The sequence below is a fragment of the Chelonia mydas genome, chromosome 14 (assembly GCF_015237465.2).
Source record: "Chelonia mydas isolate rCheMyd1 chromosome 14, rCheMyd1.pri.v2, whole genome shotgun sequence".
NCBI lineage: Eukaryota > Metazoa > Chordata > Testudines > Cheloniidae > Chelonia > Chelonia mydas.
The window spans coordinates 24,947,588-24,963,892 of NC_051254.2; the positions used below are offsets into that span (position 1 = coordinate 24,947,588).

A 16,305-nucleotide genomic window follows, 5' to 3' on the forward strand; every position below is an offset into this window, starting at 1 on the left:
AGGTTATTGTGTGTCAGACAGAAAGACAGACAAAGAAATGCCATAGAGCAGAGTTGGGCCTCCGTTTGCTCAGCCAGCTATGGGGACCAGCTTCTCTCAGGACCTGTCTATCCTGGGTTTCTCTGTAGCGCCTGTCACTGCAGTATTTAATCACTGAACCTCTCAGTTACAATCTTTGGCTTGATCCTGCTCTTCTGAACAGGAGTGGGAACAGGCCCCTAGGCAGGAAGATGCATCATCTCAAAACAGGCAGCAGCACTGTGGTGAGGCAAAGAAAACAATAAAGAACAGGATTTGTTTCCACTAGACAAGAGGGTTACACGGTCCACTACTGCAGCCAGCAGAGCTGGCAAGTGTGGGGAGTGGCAGGGACACAGTCTCTATCCCTGACCCTGTAACCATTTCAACTACATTGAACGTTACCTAATCTAAGCCACTCCTCTTCCTCTCCTTTTTGCTTCAGCAGTTTCACAGCTTCCCGTGGAGGCCCTTATGGTGCTGAGCCTGAGCAGTAGCACTGAGGACACCATAGATAACTCAACCAATCAGCACTCCCTCCCTCGAGAAACCCAAACCCTAGTCTTAAACCTCAACCTCTAACCCTGCTGCCTGCCTTGGTCATCTCTCCCCTTGACAGTGCCCCCTGGCTGGTAAAGGCAAAGGAATCTCTCTACCTGTGGCACCAAATGGACATTGTCTAGCTAAACTACAAGTTTTGACTGGACAAAGGTAAAATGATCTTGCCTGAGCCAGGCATAGTGAGGCAGGAGCCACAGTGCAAAGCTCCAGCCTCACTCCAACACAGCTCCCGATCTGAAGCAGCTCCCACTATTCCAGCCCTGAACCCCCACGCCTCCCCACTCTGTCAGAGCACCCCAGTTCTGACCTGCAGGTATATTTTGCTGGTGCATTTCAAACAATAGGACTGAAGTATGTAAATGAACTAGACTAGAGGGTGTGAATGATGACTGGCTGCGTCATGTCTGATGTCACAATCCCCATCTGCCTAGATCATCAAATGGACACTGTAAGGAAATGAGGCTTTTCCAGTGTTTTAGTTTCCTGACTGCCCCCAAAATCAATGGGGTTCTTCCCACTAATGTGTCGAATGTTCCCAGAAATTGTGGAACTGATTGGATGTGGTCTTCAAAAGTTATCGTGTTATAGGCAGGCAAACAGAAAAGCCATCAGGTTGAGTATTAGGCCTCACTTCTTTGACTGACTAGCAAGGAGAATGGACAGTGAATGAGGAAAGTCCTGCTTATTTTTACATGGGATTCCTAGCAGAAATAAAAACAAACATGCGGTGAGCAAAGTAGATGAAAACTCAAAACTTCACTTACGTTTTTTCATTTTCACAATCTATATACTCCATTCTCTCGGATCCTGCTGGAAGAGGGAGCAGGGTCTTGCCTTTTACTTGACCAATAACCACAAAAATGTTACTTTTCAGGCTGTGGACATGACGCATAATGTCCTGTGACACCACATGTGGCCAGCTGTGGTGGTTCTTCTGGTTTGCCAGGACTGGTGCTACTACCTGTAATATAAACCATTAAACCAGTTTACAGCAGACAAGTAATAAAGAAGAAAAAGCCAAATGGGACTGGATAGCTCATGGGCCCTGGAGCCTTTCATCAGCCAGCCACCAAACTGGATCCCATGTGCCCACATGAAATGAGCATGGAAGGAGTTCAGGCTGGTTTCTAATTGACTGGCATTCATATAACACCCATTATAATTGTCAGCCCTGTTGGCAATCGGAGCAGTATCCAAGGACTGAATGAGCCACGGCAATTTACTTCTTCTCTACCCCACAGTAGCAGTCCTTGCAGTTTATATTTGGGACACGTGTGAAGAAGCCTGCATCTCTGCCCCCAACACACCACCTGTTTTGTGGATAATTAGAGGGTTTGTAGGCTCAGCACCTTTCAAAAGGACACAGTTTAGTTACAAAACGCCAGAACTCCTTTGTAGGCATTATTTGCTCCTTGCTTCTGCATTTATCAGTGTCTAAAACAAAGAGCTCAGAAATCTAAATATTATTCCCAAATAAAAAGCTAATGGTTCAGCAGGAGTAATGCTGGAAAGTATGTGATGCTGGAGTCCCACCACACCCCAAAACAGTATTTCTTACCTACATTCTACACCTTTCAAAAACCCAAATGTTTGAGAGTCTGGAAAAGAACAGAAAAGGGACCCAGCCAATTCCACACAGCCCTTCATCACTCACTATCTGCCCACCTGCTTTACACCCACATGGCTCTAACTAGGAGTGGGTGAATGGATGGCTCTGAGCTCTTGTCCTTTTACTAGTCATTTTAAAATGTTCCTTGTCTTTACTGGATTTGGGATTGGCTTCCAACTCCTCCATGCAAGAGGGCTCAGTCTGTGGGCAGCCTTTTAAAAAGAGCATGTTAAAGGTATGAGCACCATGTATGTTCAAAACCAAAAACTGTGACTCTAAGGAACTGCAATCCTAACTGCATCTAGGCTACGGGGGATCCTTCAGTGCCTCTTGGTATCTGCTCCTTTCACCTGTCATTGGAGGTTCCTTCCTGCAGGCTATCTCATATGCCAGGAGACTTGCAGGTGTAGGCTTTGATGACAGTTTTCTTAAGGGGGAAGCCATCCTAACATCCCATCCCAAAGCCTGGACTGTAGTCCCATATTTTGATTGAAATAAGACCGTTCCTGTATCAATTGTTCTTAAGCCTCGTGATCTTCCATGCTAAACTCAGTTGCACACTTCAGGTGTTCAGACGGCTGTGGGGACAATGCCTTTCAAAACCTCCCCAATACTGCCTGTGGCTTTTGCTGAAAAGGTAAAGGCCTGTCCCATTCAGTCCAGAAGCGATCCAATGGGATCACATTCTGTATCCACCCATGCTGTGTGCTCAAGTGAAGTTCCTCCACCAAAACAACTTACAGACCTTTCTACTAGAGAGTGGGTGGCGGTCACTTCCACAGCATTTATTCGTCCTGTGCTGATTGAGATCTGCAAAGCTGCTACTTGGAGCTCAGCTAAAGCATTATTGTCTTGATACTGTGTCAAGATCAGAATGGATCTTCTGTTGCTCGTGGAGATAGCCAAAGCCTAGGGAGGACAGCATGCCAGTCTCTCTTACAATACTGTTTTGGGATGTGTCTCCTTTGTTCAAAAAACCAACACTTAACTTTGACAGCTAGCTGACAATTGCCCAGTGTCTAATCTTCCAGTTCTAGTTAAGATTATAGACACAGAACGCCTTGCAGAACACCTAGATGTCGCAGGTCTCTTTGATCCTTGTCAATCAGGGCACAGAGCAGAAACTGCCCTAGCAGAAATGATCTCACCCTAGTGATGGAAGGAGACAGGGTGTCCAGGCTGATATGATTAAATCGACAGGCTGCTTTCAGTAGCATTTGTCCTAAGCTGCACAATGTAACAGGAGCAGATGGGGTTGCTCTCTGGTGACTCCATTCCCTCCAGAAGGCTTTAGGAGACTTTTCTTCATCACTGAGGACACTCATCTGGAGCCCAGCAAGATCCCCTCATGTCTTTACTCTTGTTCCATTTGTGTGCAAGGCCATTAGAAAGGGTAATGAGAGGATACAAGAGACCAGTGCTTTCGTATGCTAATAGCCAGCAGTGCATCTGTCTGATTCAAACCAGCCACTTTTCTGTGATGCATGTGTAAGGGAACTGTTGCCCCCTTACTAACATTCAATGGGCGTGTTTTGGTTGGCTATCTCCCAGTACTAAAAGGGGAAGGGTCTATGGGAAATCAGAACCCTGAAACTGACAGTCCCCAGGAACAATGGGGAGAGGCCAATGCTCCAAGTCAGCCTGAATGACAGGGCGGGCACGCTAATCAGGGAGTCAGGAGGCCAGGGGGGTCCCGTCCTCCTTGTGAGCTAGAATTGCCTGGGTCAGACAGAGTGGGGCCAAGCTAAGGAGAAAGCAGGGACCCACACTGAGCTGGGGAGCAGAGCTGTGCCAGATCCAGAGGGACCAGAAAAGCAGCCCAGAGAGAGCAGACCCTGTCCTGGGAGCAGAGCTGCAGCCCCAAAGCCAGAGGCACAGCTCAGAGAGAGCAGACTTGCCCTGGAAGGAGAGCTGCAGCAACCAGAGCCAGAGGGGCCAGAAAAGCAGCCCACGAAGCAGGTCATTGCTGGGAGCAGAGTCATAGAAGCAGCCTGCAGAGCAGACCTGTCCTGGGAGGAGAGCTGTAGCAACCAGAGCCAGAGGGGCCAGAGAAGCAGCCCAGGGAGCTGGAGGCAGGGCAGCAGCCGTGCTGAGGCAGAGTGGAACCGGCGCTAAGACAGAGTGGAGCTGGAGCTGGGGCTGGAGCAGTCCGGAGCTGGGTGTCGTGAGCAGCTGGGGAGAGCGAAGGGGGACCCTGGGCAGTGGGCCCAGGACAGGGAGATGCCTCAGCCAGGAGGCTCTGCAGGCCAGACTCGGAGGGGGATTGGTAACCCTGAAAGGGCTGGGGCAACACTGTGAAGAAGGGCCCCGCCATCTAGAGCCTGAGAGTGTGTGGCCACCACCAGAGCGAGTGTCCAACCCACAGCATCCCTGCAGCACAGCCAGGGCCTGAGAATGCAGTCTGGGACTTACCAGGGACAGACTGTGAACAGCCCTGACATTCCAGAGACACTGTTTGTGATGTTCCCTGCCACAGAACGGGGTGATGTCTTTCCTTTAACCTTTCCCATTTTCCCTTATTCTTTTTAAAATTAATTGTTGATTAAATAACTTGCATTTGCTTTAAATTGTATGTAATGATCAGTGGGTCAGAGAAGTGCCTAATGCAGAGAGAGTACCCCGGAGTGGGGACACCCTAGCTGCTGTCCTAGGTGACCACAGCAGGGTTGGGGGTCGATCCCCCCAGGAATCCTGGGCCCAGCCTTGTTGGGGTCATGAGGACTCTGCCAGACAGGAGAGTGGAAGGGGAGTCCTCAAGGACAGGGAGGCCTCTGGGTAAAGGAAGTAGGAGCGAGGACTCAGATCCTTTCCGTAGCCCACTTCGCAGGGGTAGTGCAGAAGCCAGGAAAGTTCCCCACAATAGCGGGACTATTCCCCCGCTTACACATGGGCGAGATTGGGACTTGAGAGGTAGCTGGCTGAAGCTCAGTCCAAATAAGACAGAGGTAATGCCTGTTGGTTGGAGGAAGCAACCAGAAGATATGGCAAGGACTGTATTAGCCACTGTGACTGAGGGAATACTGTATCCTAGCTCTTGCTAGATGATCATAATCATATAGCAGCATCTTTTAGGAAGGCTCTTGTCCATCTTCATCTGTACTGAGGTTGTGTGTTTCTTTCAGATGAGGACCTGGTTACCATTATTCATGGTGTTATCACCTCGGGATTAGAGTATTGCAGTGCACTGTACATGGGGCTTGGCCTTAAATCAACCCAGAAACTGAAGCCAGTGCACAATGCAGTGCATCTTGGCAGCAGCACACGACATCCATGCTCTGGGACCCCTACTGGCTGCCTATTGGTTTCCAGGTGAAGTCCAAAGAGTTGGTTTCGCCCTCAGTTAAGATGGCATTCTCAAAATGGTCACCATCTCAAATTGTTCTCAATAGGATTGAAGCCATCAGCTGTCCTCACCAGAGATGGACACTTCCTCCCACTGGTCCCAACTGGAGTGAAGCTAAGCTGGACACAGAGAGGTGCAGCAGAATGCAGGGGTTGGCTACCTTTGCTAAAGGTAGCCTGTGGCTTCAGTCCCAATGAGAACAGGAGATGGCAGCCATTTTGAAAGAGGGCAATTCTTCGTAAGTTTTTCTAGAGCAGAACTTTATCCCTCAGCCTCTGTTGAAGGGGAAACTTTCAATTATAAGAAATAATGGCTCAAGTTACCATTAATCCTAAATATCTATCTATTCATCTATCTATATCTTCAAAAACAACTAATTATTGCACCAGATTTTCTCAAGATCCATCTCTGCCAATTTCTCTGTTAAAAGACAATGACTGAGCAGAGTCTAACAAGCTGCTAAGGTTCTTAAAGGACCCATTTTTAAATTAATTTTAATTCATAAACTAATTAATGGATTTATGTTTAACTTCTCTGAGAAGTCATTCGAAGCTCAAGGAGCACGTGCTGTAATTGTGGGGAGGGTGCAGGGAAACTGTCATATGTAACAAAAAAGCTGAATCCGTGTCATTTGTGGAAAAGTCAACCTTTACTACAGAGCTGCAGCCACCAAGTCCATAATTCCTGAGTTCACTCCGTACAGTGTTCTCACGTTAACAGCCACACAGAAATTATTTTTAAAAAATGAAAAATCCCCAATAAAACAGTGAACTTAATTGCATGACGTCCCAGCTGCTAGGGCCATACACGTTACTGCAGCACAAAAGGTGCCGCGACACTGGGCTCTGGTCAGGTGCCCTGGTTAGCAAAAGGAGAGACTCTTCAGACTCCTTCAAGTCCTCCTTGCAGGTCACTGAAGACAGTCTGACCTAGCCAGCAAGACCAGTGTTCATTACCTCTTGGGGTACCGCTCTCCTTCACAGAGGCAAGGGCTTGGCTGACAGGGCAGATTAGGAGAATGGGAAGATGAGAGAATCACATGAAGATCTTCAGCAGAGGGTGAAGCCTGCTCAGCAGCTTGGGCTGCTCCTGCACTGCCTTCAGGCCCAGCTCGGTCCCTCTGCCAAAGAGCAACACATGTGACACAAGCAGAGGCGTTCCCATAAGAGGCATCACCCCAGAACTGGGGGCTCATCTGCATGGCCTGCTCCACCCTGGGTGGAAGGGCCTGCTCCTGTCCCCAGTGTGAGTGGCTGATCCAGCTCAATAGTGCAGTTTGTTCACATCAGAGAAGAGTCACGAATGATCAATCTGAGTGTGGATTTTCTATAGCACGTTGGGTTCCTGAGTGAGCACAGGGACCAAAGGGGAGGCTTTGCACCTCCCTGATGTGATGCTGGGGCAGGCAGGGGACAGAGGCCACAGTAGCAGGTTAGAGCAGCCTGCGGACAGCCCTAGCTTGCCCTCCCTACCTCCCACTACCATAGTCCCTGTGGGCATCACTGTACCTGCGGATCCCTCTGGTGCAGGCCTGTCTCTTCCTGCCCTCGATCTGCTCTGAAACATCCCGTGCCAGAAGAATCTGTGGGGTTGGCACTGAGCCCCCGGTGCAATTCACCCAGGGGAGCCATGCAGCCCTTGGCACCAGACCAGCTTCACCCCACTCTGCACACCCAGCAGGTGCAAAGCAACTGCACATGGGAGGAGGAGGAGCCTCCTTGATTGAGTCCTCTTGAGCCAGCCTCACTCTATTTTCAAGAAAACCGGGAAATTCAAACACAAAAGACACTTTGTGAAAAACAGTTCAGGTGGCTGAGAGACAGCAACGCAAAACCCAAATGCGCAAGGCCAGGAAACACAGCACAAAGCCATTCACCTACATCCCTCCTCTTCTCTCTCTCACTCACACACTGCCCATTCCCTCAGCCGACCAGTCCTACTCACCTATTGTCACCACAGTCAGACCCTTAACTCTACCCTCTGTGGAATGCCACAAAACAATGCTTACATCTCCTGGACAAAAAGCTACATAAAGAAATATGCACAGCAGAGATCAGAACATGCACCATGCTCAGGACACATGACCAAAGGAATCCCAGTGACATCAGTCTAAAACTACTCATTACACCCAAAAAATTCTACATAACAGCTGGAGTTTACAAGTCCTCTCATATGCTACCTATCACCATTTACAAACAAAGTCACAGCACACGAACACTGCAATCTGTGCAATTATGACTTACCAAATTGCAGAACCCATCAAAAAGACTGAGATGTAATATTGCTCCACATAAACAAATATGCTACCCCACAAAATCAAAATAACTTGGTTGGTAGCCTACAACTGTGAGCTGAAGGTTCAATGTCTTAATATAACAATGCCAACTCCAAAATACTGCCACATTCACACCTACTTCCACATACACTCTTATCATTGTGTAGATTTCCCCATCTTAAATCCTTACTGAACACATTCAAAATAAATGTTTATTTTAAAAAATGTCATTAGGTGACACCTCTATTGGGAAAAATACTAGGAACACATCCTAGTTCACAGTATTAAGATTACAAACAAAAGGACATATTGGTTGTGATTCTTGACAGTTTCTAAACATAAATAACCCAGATTCAAGCTAACCATGAGAAATACAGATTAATCCCACAGGAACACTGGCATTAAACAGGTCCTGTCTACAGGTGTGTTTTGGTTTTGTAAACGCTTCCCTTCTGGGCTAGCCTGGGCTTACAAAGGGCAGAATTAAGGGTATCTTGTTGGCCTGTGAGTTTGGATGAGTAGAGCAGATTTGCTCTGGGAATGGATGGTATCTGGGAGCAGGGATATGTGGGGCTGATGTACCGAGGTACACAGCATTACACTGTGTTGTGTGGGTTCCAGTTTTCACTGTTGTCCCTTAGCAACTTGTTCTCCTTGATGTTACCTTAACATTGCACACAACCCCTTAGCAACTTGTTTTTCACCATGGTGACCTGTGTCCCTGGGGGACACCCCTGGGTGAGTCACCACAGCAGGGACTGACCCTAAAATCTGCTTCCCCAAGCATGAGCTGCTGCTCCCTGAAGTAAAAGACCCCACTGCTTGGCCAGTCTACAGCTCCTTAACCTCCACCTGGCTCAGCCATTCTGTGGGGACAGAGCCTCCAGGGTCGGGGTGGGTCACAGATCTCTGAACTAAGGTGAAAAGAAAAGGAGTACTAGTGGCACCTTAGAGACTACTAGTACTCCTTTTCTTTTTGCGAATACAGACTAACAGGGCTGCTACTCTGAAACCTGAACTAAGGTGGAAACCAGAGAGGTTCCCTCCTGGTGCCAGGCCAGCCCAGGGGCCAGGGGCACTAGCACGGCCAGGCTGGGCACTTCGCCGGCTCCCCCCAGCTGCTACATACTTGGAGCCAGGCCAGATGGGGGGCAGACCCCTGCCAGCCGCCCGGGCCCAGAACCGCCGAGAGGAAGGGGCTGCTCCTGGGCTCCCATCCATCCGCCCCTGCGCTCCGCTTACCTCCTCCACCAGGGCGGCGAAGTGCTCCAGGGAGGAGGCGGGCAGGTCCCCGTAGAGCAGCTCCCCGGGGCCGGGCGGGGCGCTCAGCGGCCCGGGCCCCCTGCGCAGGAAGAACAGCGCCTTGCTGCGGCCGGGGCAGGCGGGGAGCTGGGTGCTGAGCGCCAGCTGCCCCGCCGGGCTCAGCGTCACCAGCAGCAGCGGCGGCTGCCCCGCGGCGCCCTCCAGGAAGGCCCGCAGCAGGGGCTGCGCCTCGGGGCTGCCCGCACAGCGCTCCCAGCGCTCCGGCTTCAGCCGCAGGCTGCGCACCACGCGCTCCCCGAGCAGCCGGGCGCGGGGGTCCGAGCCGGGGGCGTCCTCCGCGGGGGACCCCTCCTGCTCCTCCTCCTCCTCCGGGCTGGCCATGGCGCTGCAGGCAGGACGCCCCGGAGCGGGGGCTCTGCGCTCGGGTCCCGGGGCAGGGGGCTGCGCTGGGGGCCCGGGGCTGCGCTTGATGCTCCGCGCCGGCTGCCCGCGGAGTCTCCCTGGCGACCGTGTGTACAGGGCGGAGCTGCGGTTGCCTTGGAGACGGGACAGGACGCGGCTCCTCCCCCGCCTGAGGCCGCTCCGGTTCGCCAAGCTGTGAGCGGCAGGAGGCGGCGGCTTGTGGCTCTGTCCGGGTCGGGGCCCCTGGGCCACCCTGAGCCGCCGGCAGGTGGCCTCGGAGCCCCGGCACCTCCGGCTCCGTGATGAGGGCGAGGGACTGTGGCACCTGCCTCCTCACCCCAAGCCCAATTTTGTGAGCATTCATGGCCCGCCATACAATTTCTATTCCCAAATGTGGACCTTGGGCCAAAACGTTTGCCCACCCCTGAGCTAGCAGGTGTCTGTAGACCCCAGCTGGGAATGACATCTCCCCCAGGCTGAGCTTCCTCCTCCCAGAGGCCAACGTGGCTAGTGCAAGGAGGGTGGTTGTGGGCTTCCTGGGGCCATCGACAGGGAGGCGAAAATGAACAGGAGCAGGCTCAGACTTTATGCTGTTTTTTACCCCCCAAGCAGGGTTTGAACCTTCAGATTCAAGACACAGCCACCTACCGCACTAACAGCTTATGCAGTACAGTGTCTGAGCCAGGGACTCTGGGTTTGCAGAGTGGTAGCACAGTGAGGTCCTAGCCCGTGACTGAGCTCCCCAGCACTACCACAATGCAAATAGGTTTCAGAGTAGCAGCCATGTTAGTCTGTATCTTCAATAAGAAAAGGAGTACTTGTGGCACCTTAGAGACTAACAAATTTATCACGAAAGCTTATGCTCAAATAAATTTGTTAGTCTCTAAGGTGCCACAAGTACTCCTTTTCTTTTGACAATACAAATAATATCAGAAAAACTGCTGGTGAAGCCTTGCTATTATCCTCTGTGAGGAGCAGCCCATAGAGGGAGCTACAATACACTTTTTACCACTGGGTGACACAACTATTTGTGAACTAGTGCTAGAAATCTGGGTGTGAGGATCCCTGAGCTCTCCCCCTGGCTCTGGGGGCGGAGTATCGTCTAGCAGCAGAACAGCCAAGTGTAACAGTGACCTGGTGGGTCATCTTCAGGGGCTGAACTTGTATTCTCTGGATCTAAATGCAGGTTCCTCGATTACTTGAGCTGAACAACTACACCCAATATCATGCAAGCAGCAACAGACTCTTAAAAGCTAAAGCCACTCTAGCAGGACAGAGATTTGTGGTGTGTTTCACAAGGAGATAATTGAGTCCAATCTTCCCAAAAGACAGCATGGCAAAGAAAGAAAGCCTTGAGACAGTCACATTACAGAGCTTCATTCTAGTCTCTGCTTTGAGCTCATCCAGCCCCTAGGCTCTTAGCTGTGAAGCAGGAGAATAGCAGCTATTCTCTCCCCGAAAGGGCTGTGAGAATGAAGGAAACGGAAACATGAAGAGCAGGGATTACAACCCAGGGGCTCTTGTCTCTGCCAGTAGCCAAGTGCCCCTTCTACCAGGCATTATGTGGGGGAAGTCTCTCTCAAGACAATCAGCATGGGCTAGTTTGTTGGTTGTGTGGGAATATGTGACAGACCTGCAGACTGTGTGAGTATCACAAGAGGCATAGTGCTTTCCCAGTTTGGGTGAGCAGAAGGGTAGAAACCAGCCCGAGGTCTAGACCAGTAGCCACCTGCTTATGGCCTTCATGGCATATCCCCACCCTATCATCTCATTCACTATCAAGATGTCTAATTCCACTTCTGATCACCCCCTTGTTATTTTTAAATAAGCCCCTTTGTGCTCTCTCTCATGCTGCCCCACAAGCTTGGAAAAGCTCCCCATAAATATCTGCAAAACTAAGAGTATGGCTACACTATGCAGCACACTCATAGCGCCATAGGGTAGATGCTTCCTACATCAACAAAAAGGGTTTTTTCTGTCCATGTAATTAATCCCTCAGATTTGGTAGCTAGGTTGACGGAAGAGTTCTTGGACATGACATTTTTCATAGCCCTCAGTGATGTAACTAGCTCTAAGTTGGAAGTGTAGATCAGGCCTAACTTGATTACACTCCTTCAAATTCTCCAGGCCTACAAAAACTTGACAAGTTAGGCTGCTGGTGTCCTGAGACCACTGCCCTTCACACTGCTCACTATTGTCTCCTTGTACTCCCCCGTGTTGTCTTGTTTTAGAGACTGTAAACTCTTTAGAGGCAGGAACTGTTGTGTTTGTACAGTACCTAGCACTATGGTACTACAAATCATGCTGGGGTCAGTGCAGCTAAGCTGGCTGTAGACATGCTACTCACCACAGGGCCTACAGTCTCAGGGTGAAACCCTGGGCCATTGACTTAAGGGGCTAGGATTGTCACCCTCCAACTCCTCTGGATCTGACTCTGTATGTGGAGGTGGGACTGGCCCAAGAAGATACTCATGGAGACACTCCCTGCAGTAGAGGGAGCAACACTATATTGGAACTGGAAAAGGTACAGGAAAAGGGCAACAAAAATGATGATAGCATGGAACAGCTTCAGTATCAGGGGAGATTAATAAAACAGACTTCAAGGAAGTGCTATTTACTCCTTCTCATAACACAAGCCCTAGGGCTCACCACATGAAATAGTCTGCACGTTTAAAACAACGGGAAGTGTTTTTTCACGCAACACAGTCAACTTGTGAAACTCCTTGCTAGCGGAAGCTGTGAAGACCAAAAGCATACCTGGTTTTAAAAAATGAGAAGTTCCTGTAGGCTAGGTCCATCAGTGGCTATGAGCCAGGACGGGCAGGGATCGTGTCCCTAGCCCCCGATTGCCAGAAGCTGGGAGTAGATGACAGAGGATGGATCACTTGATTACTGTTTTGTTCATTCCCTCTAGGGTACCTGGCATCGGTCACTGTCAGAAGACCAGATATTGGGCTAGATGGACCTTTCGTCTTGGCTCTTACGTAACATTTTCCGCCAGAGCTGGTCCTTGCCCTGCATGTGCTCAGTCTGCCGTGGCAGTGGTACCACCTCAGCCAGCAGCTCGTTGTGGGGCACTTTGCTGGGTCTCCCAAAACCAGCACAAAGCCCCATTTCCTGTAAAACTCCCAGAGCCAGAGGGCAGCTCTGGGACATGCAGCCCCTGGCGGCGGGGGCACACAAGGCTGCCCAGCCTAGTGAGAGGAGCCTAGATTGTACCAGCCCTTCTTGCAGAGCAGGGAAAGGGAGGTACCAGGTTTCTTTATTTGGGCAGGGTGGACAGAAGCCAGCTGTGTTTCTAGACAGGCTGCTGAGTGTTGTGCAGTGTGGCAGAAGTGACAGGTGCAGCAGCAGGGAGAAAACAAGAGCATGTGGGTGGGGGTAGCAGCCCGCACTTCAAAGTGGGGAACAAGAGGGCAATCTCACCCTGGGGAAGCAGTTAGCCCTAGCCAAGCTCCAGCCAGAGCAATTCACATGTGCACCACAAGAGGTGTCCCTGACTTTGCAGTTAGAATGACAGATGAGTGGAAATACTGTACCTAGCTTTAGCCCTGCCCAGCCCCTCCACTGCAGCTTTCCAGAGGGTACTGAGTAACTTTTCCATTTATTTACTAAGTAATGAGCATAAGTAAAGAGCCAGGATTGCTCTTGCCTTGGTGTGGAAGACTGGTACAGCAGAGGGGGTTTTTTCTGTTCTTATTCAATCCCTCCGTTTATCCATGACTTGGTGGCAATGGCTCTACAGACTTGTGAAACAATTCCTACCCTCAGCTGGAGACTTGCTGCATTGGATGGGTTCAGATTTTCCCAGTACTCCTTTGCCTGCATTTTAGTAATAGCTTTACCTAAAAATTCTTTATTACTTCCTATGTGCCTCAACCTTTTGAGAAACAGGAGACTTCTTACGAGTGTGCTGTCACTGTGCCTTGTTGACGAGCAGCTATTTTACACTACACAGGGCTGCATGCCTAGGGGATAAATAAGTGTCACATGGTCTCAAAACATTGAGACTTTGTGCAGTATTGAATTGTACTTATTATAGCTTCCCTTAGTAGATGATGTTACAGCCCTGCTAAACCATAAACGATTTGTTATTTAGCCAATTTGTCTCAATTTTCACTCATACTGAAGATTTAGCATTCTTAAAGCTTTGCTACCACCATTTCATGAGCAAACCTTTCATATAGAATTAGTTGCTTAAAATTAGCTTTCGGTACAGGAAAAAACTTCTGATTAAACCAGATAGTTAAACAGCATCTGCCCATACATGCACATGCAACTGTTGCAATAACCACACAGCTGAACCAAGTAAGGACCACCACTAGTTTGACAGCATCAGGTTCAGAGATCCAAGGTCAGAAAGAGCCACTGATGATCTAGTCCAGTGGCTCTCGAACTTTTTTTTACTGGTGACCCCTTTCACATAGCAAGCCTCTGAGTATGACCCCCCACCCCTTATAAATTAAACACTTTTAAATATATTAAACATCATTATAAATGCTGGAGGAAAAGCAGGGTTTGGTTGACAGTGTGCAACCCCCCATGTAACCACCTTGCGACCCCGAGGGGTCCCAGCCCCCAGTTTGAGAACCCCTGATCTAGTCTGACCTCCCATAGAGCACAGGTCACAGAACACCCCCACTAATTCCCTTTGAACTAAAGAATCTCTTTTTTTAAAAATCCAGTCTTGATGGAAAATCCTTCATGGCCCTTGGTAAATTGTTCCACTGGTTAGCAAAGGAGTGCTGTTCTGTCAGTAGCACACCCTCCGTTATGTTAGTTCACTTGTGACCCTTCCCTTTCCCCTTATCCAGTACTTGATCAGCTAGATGAACTCAGTCCTTTGGAATCTAACCAGCCATGTGGCCCTCTGACTGAAAAAGCGATGCTGTCCTTTTTAGCACTTCAGTCTCTTCCCCCTGGGGCAGCAGAGGAGAGGCATCCAACTTTGGGATCAGCTCCTTATTTACACTAACAAAATGAGCTGATTGTGGGCAGAGGAAGATTATTTTCCCTGCACTGAAGTGATACAGAGTAATGCTAGAGGGGGCATGAATCCCTACCCATAGCTCAAGCACATGTGAGAATCTGGTCTTTCCAGCAGGGCTACAACAGCAATTTGGGATCCGGGTCATACTCAGCTATTCCCAGTTTGTTTTTTTCAGATCAGCACTATGAAGAGATCACATCTGCAACGATCTGCTAGCAAGCATAATTTATAGAATCAAACTGAGAAAGCCATAGTAATAAAGATGAACACTGCAAAATTACTTGAGATTCCTCTGTTCCAGTGGAGCTCAAGCTCCAAAATAAACTGTTAATCAGGTCCCATTTTATTATGGAATTACCTCATCTTACCCTCTGGGTTCAGACCCTTATTTACATTGTTATATTCCCACAACAGTAAGCAGGGGCTTTCCCAACATACTCTGGGAGATTCCATGGCCCCAAGGGGGTTTTGTGGACCTCATCTTCAGCGATTTCCTGTCACCACAATTGCTGTTACATGCAACAGCTTCCAGTCTAAAACCAAAAATAAATAAAAACACTTGAGAGGGAAGAAAGGCAGCTGGAAGTTGACAGACGGGCTGGTAGCACTGTTGAGAAACATGAACTGCATGTGTGGACATGGGCCAGAGACCTTGTCACTGCTTATTATATGCTTAGTAACATCAGTACAATGGGCAATCCCACCCATGTAGCAGTTGCAGGCATTGCCAGCCCATCACCACCAGCACACCAAGCCCTCACTTGGGGGGTCTGCAGAACTCCACACTCCCCAAAGCTTGGAGGGAGCAAGGCAGGGAGTGTGCAGCATGGTCAGAGCTACTTTCCTTCACAAGCCATATACCACTCAGCTCAGTTTGCTGTTTTAAGCTTCTTGCTCGGCCCTTCCTGATGGTTCTCTGCATGTTCCCGTTTCTTTGAGGCTGGGGTTGACTTGCTAGCATTGTTCTCGCTGTCTGCCAGCTTCTCTGAAGCTACAATGGCCTCTTTCAACAGGCGCAGCTCCCGCTTCTCCTTCCGCTCCTCCATTTCCACGATCTCATCGGCAAACAGAGCCTTCAGGGGCTGGATTAGTTTAGGGATTGTTACAAAGTCCCCAAAACACACCTGAAAGGTGATCAGTCACAGATTGACATTCACAGGGAGAAGACATAGCAGAGGAATAGCATTTTGCTCTGTGGCTCTGTTTCCCCTTCCACCCTTTGTCTTGTCCATTTACACTGCAAGCTATTTAAACCAGGGACACTCATTATGTCTGTCCAGCACCCAGCCCAGTGGGGTCCAGATTGCAATACAGGGGCAGTGGGTGTTTCCTTTTCTATTTAACTCAGAATCCCCAGAGAAGGCATTATGTAAAAAGATCTCTTCCGTGCACAAGGCAGGGAATATACAATATAAGAGTCATAGTTAGTATTTGTTCAGTTCAATAAGCAAGGAGCAACAAGTTTGTGTTTAGTAGCTTTTTGCCGTGTAAAGACACCCAGAAAGAATGCAATGAGGTGAGGGGAAGGGGAGGATGGCACTCAGTGCATTGATTATACCTAAGGTAGCAATAATTCTTTGACATGCAGAGACACTTTGGAGAGGACACAGCGGCCCACAGACAGGCAACGCCCCTCGATTGCACACAGGAGCATATCTAGAACACCGATTTAGAGAGGGCCAATGCTTACAAAGACATCTTTCTGGGAGACAACTTGACCCATTTAGATGTGGTAATTACTATGCAAGTGCTGTGGTGGCAGCAGAAAGCACTGGAAGGGTGGGCAGGAGGAAGGGGTGCAGCTCTCTCAGAAGCCCATGTTAGAGGCACTTTGCTATGCTATT

General features: G+C 49.4%; 2 protein-coding genes across 7 annotated transcripts in view; both read right to left on the reverse strand.

Annotated features, from left to right (window-relative positions):
* The window catches only part of DNAH9 (dynein axonemal heavy chain 9), a 379,511-nt gene extending 369,961 nt beyond the window's left edge, over positions 1-9,550 (reverse strand). For both annotated transcript variants that reach the window (XM_037913877.2, XM_043527698.1), the window contains exons 1-2: positions 9,049-9,550; positions 1,344-1,540 (exon numbers count right to left, since the gene is read on the reverse strand). In XM_037913877.2, the coding sequence (XP_037769805.1) occupies positions 1,344-1,540; positions 9,049-9,450 (599 nt within the window). In that variant the 5' untranslated portion in view covers positions 9,451-9,550. The remainder of the gene's footprint in view (positions 1-1,343; positions 1,541-9,048) is intronic.
* A 5,121-nt stretch (positions 9,551-14,671) lies between these two features.
* Positions 14,672-16,305, reverse strand: part of ELAC2 (elaC ribonuclease Z 2) — a 31,580-nt gene continuing 29,946 nt past the window's right edge. For all 5 annotated transcript variants that reach the window (XM_043527704.1, XM_043527705.1, XM_043527703.1 and 2 more), the window contains exon 24: positions 14,672-15,585. In XM_043527704.1, the coding sequence (XP_043383639.1) occupies positions 15,331-15,585 (255 nt within the window). In that variant the 3' untranslated portion in view covers positions 14,672-15,330. The remainder of the gene's footprint in view (positions 15,586-16,305) is intronic.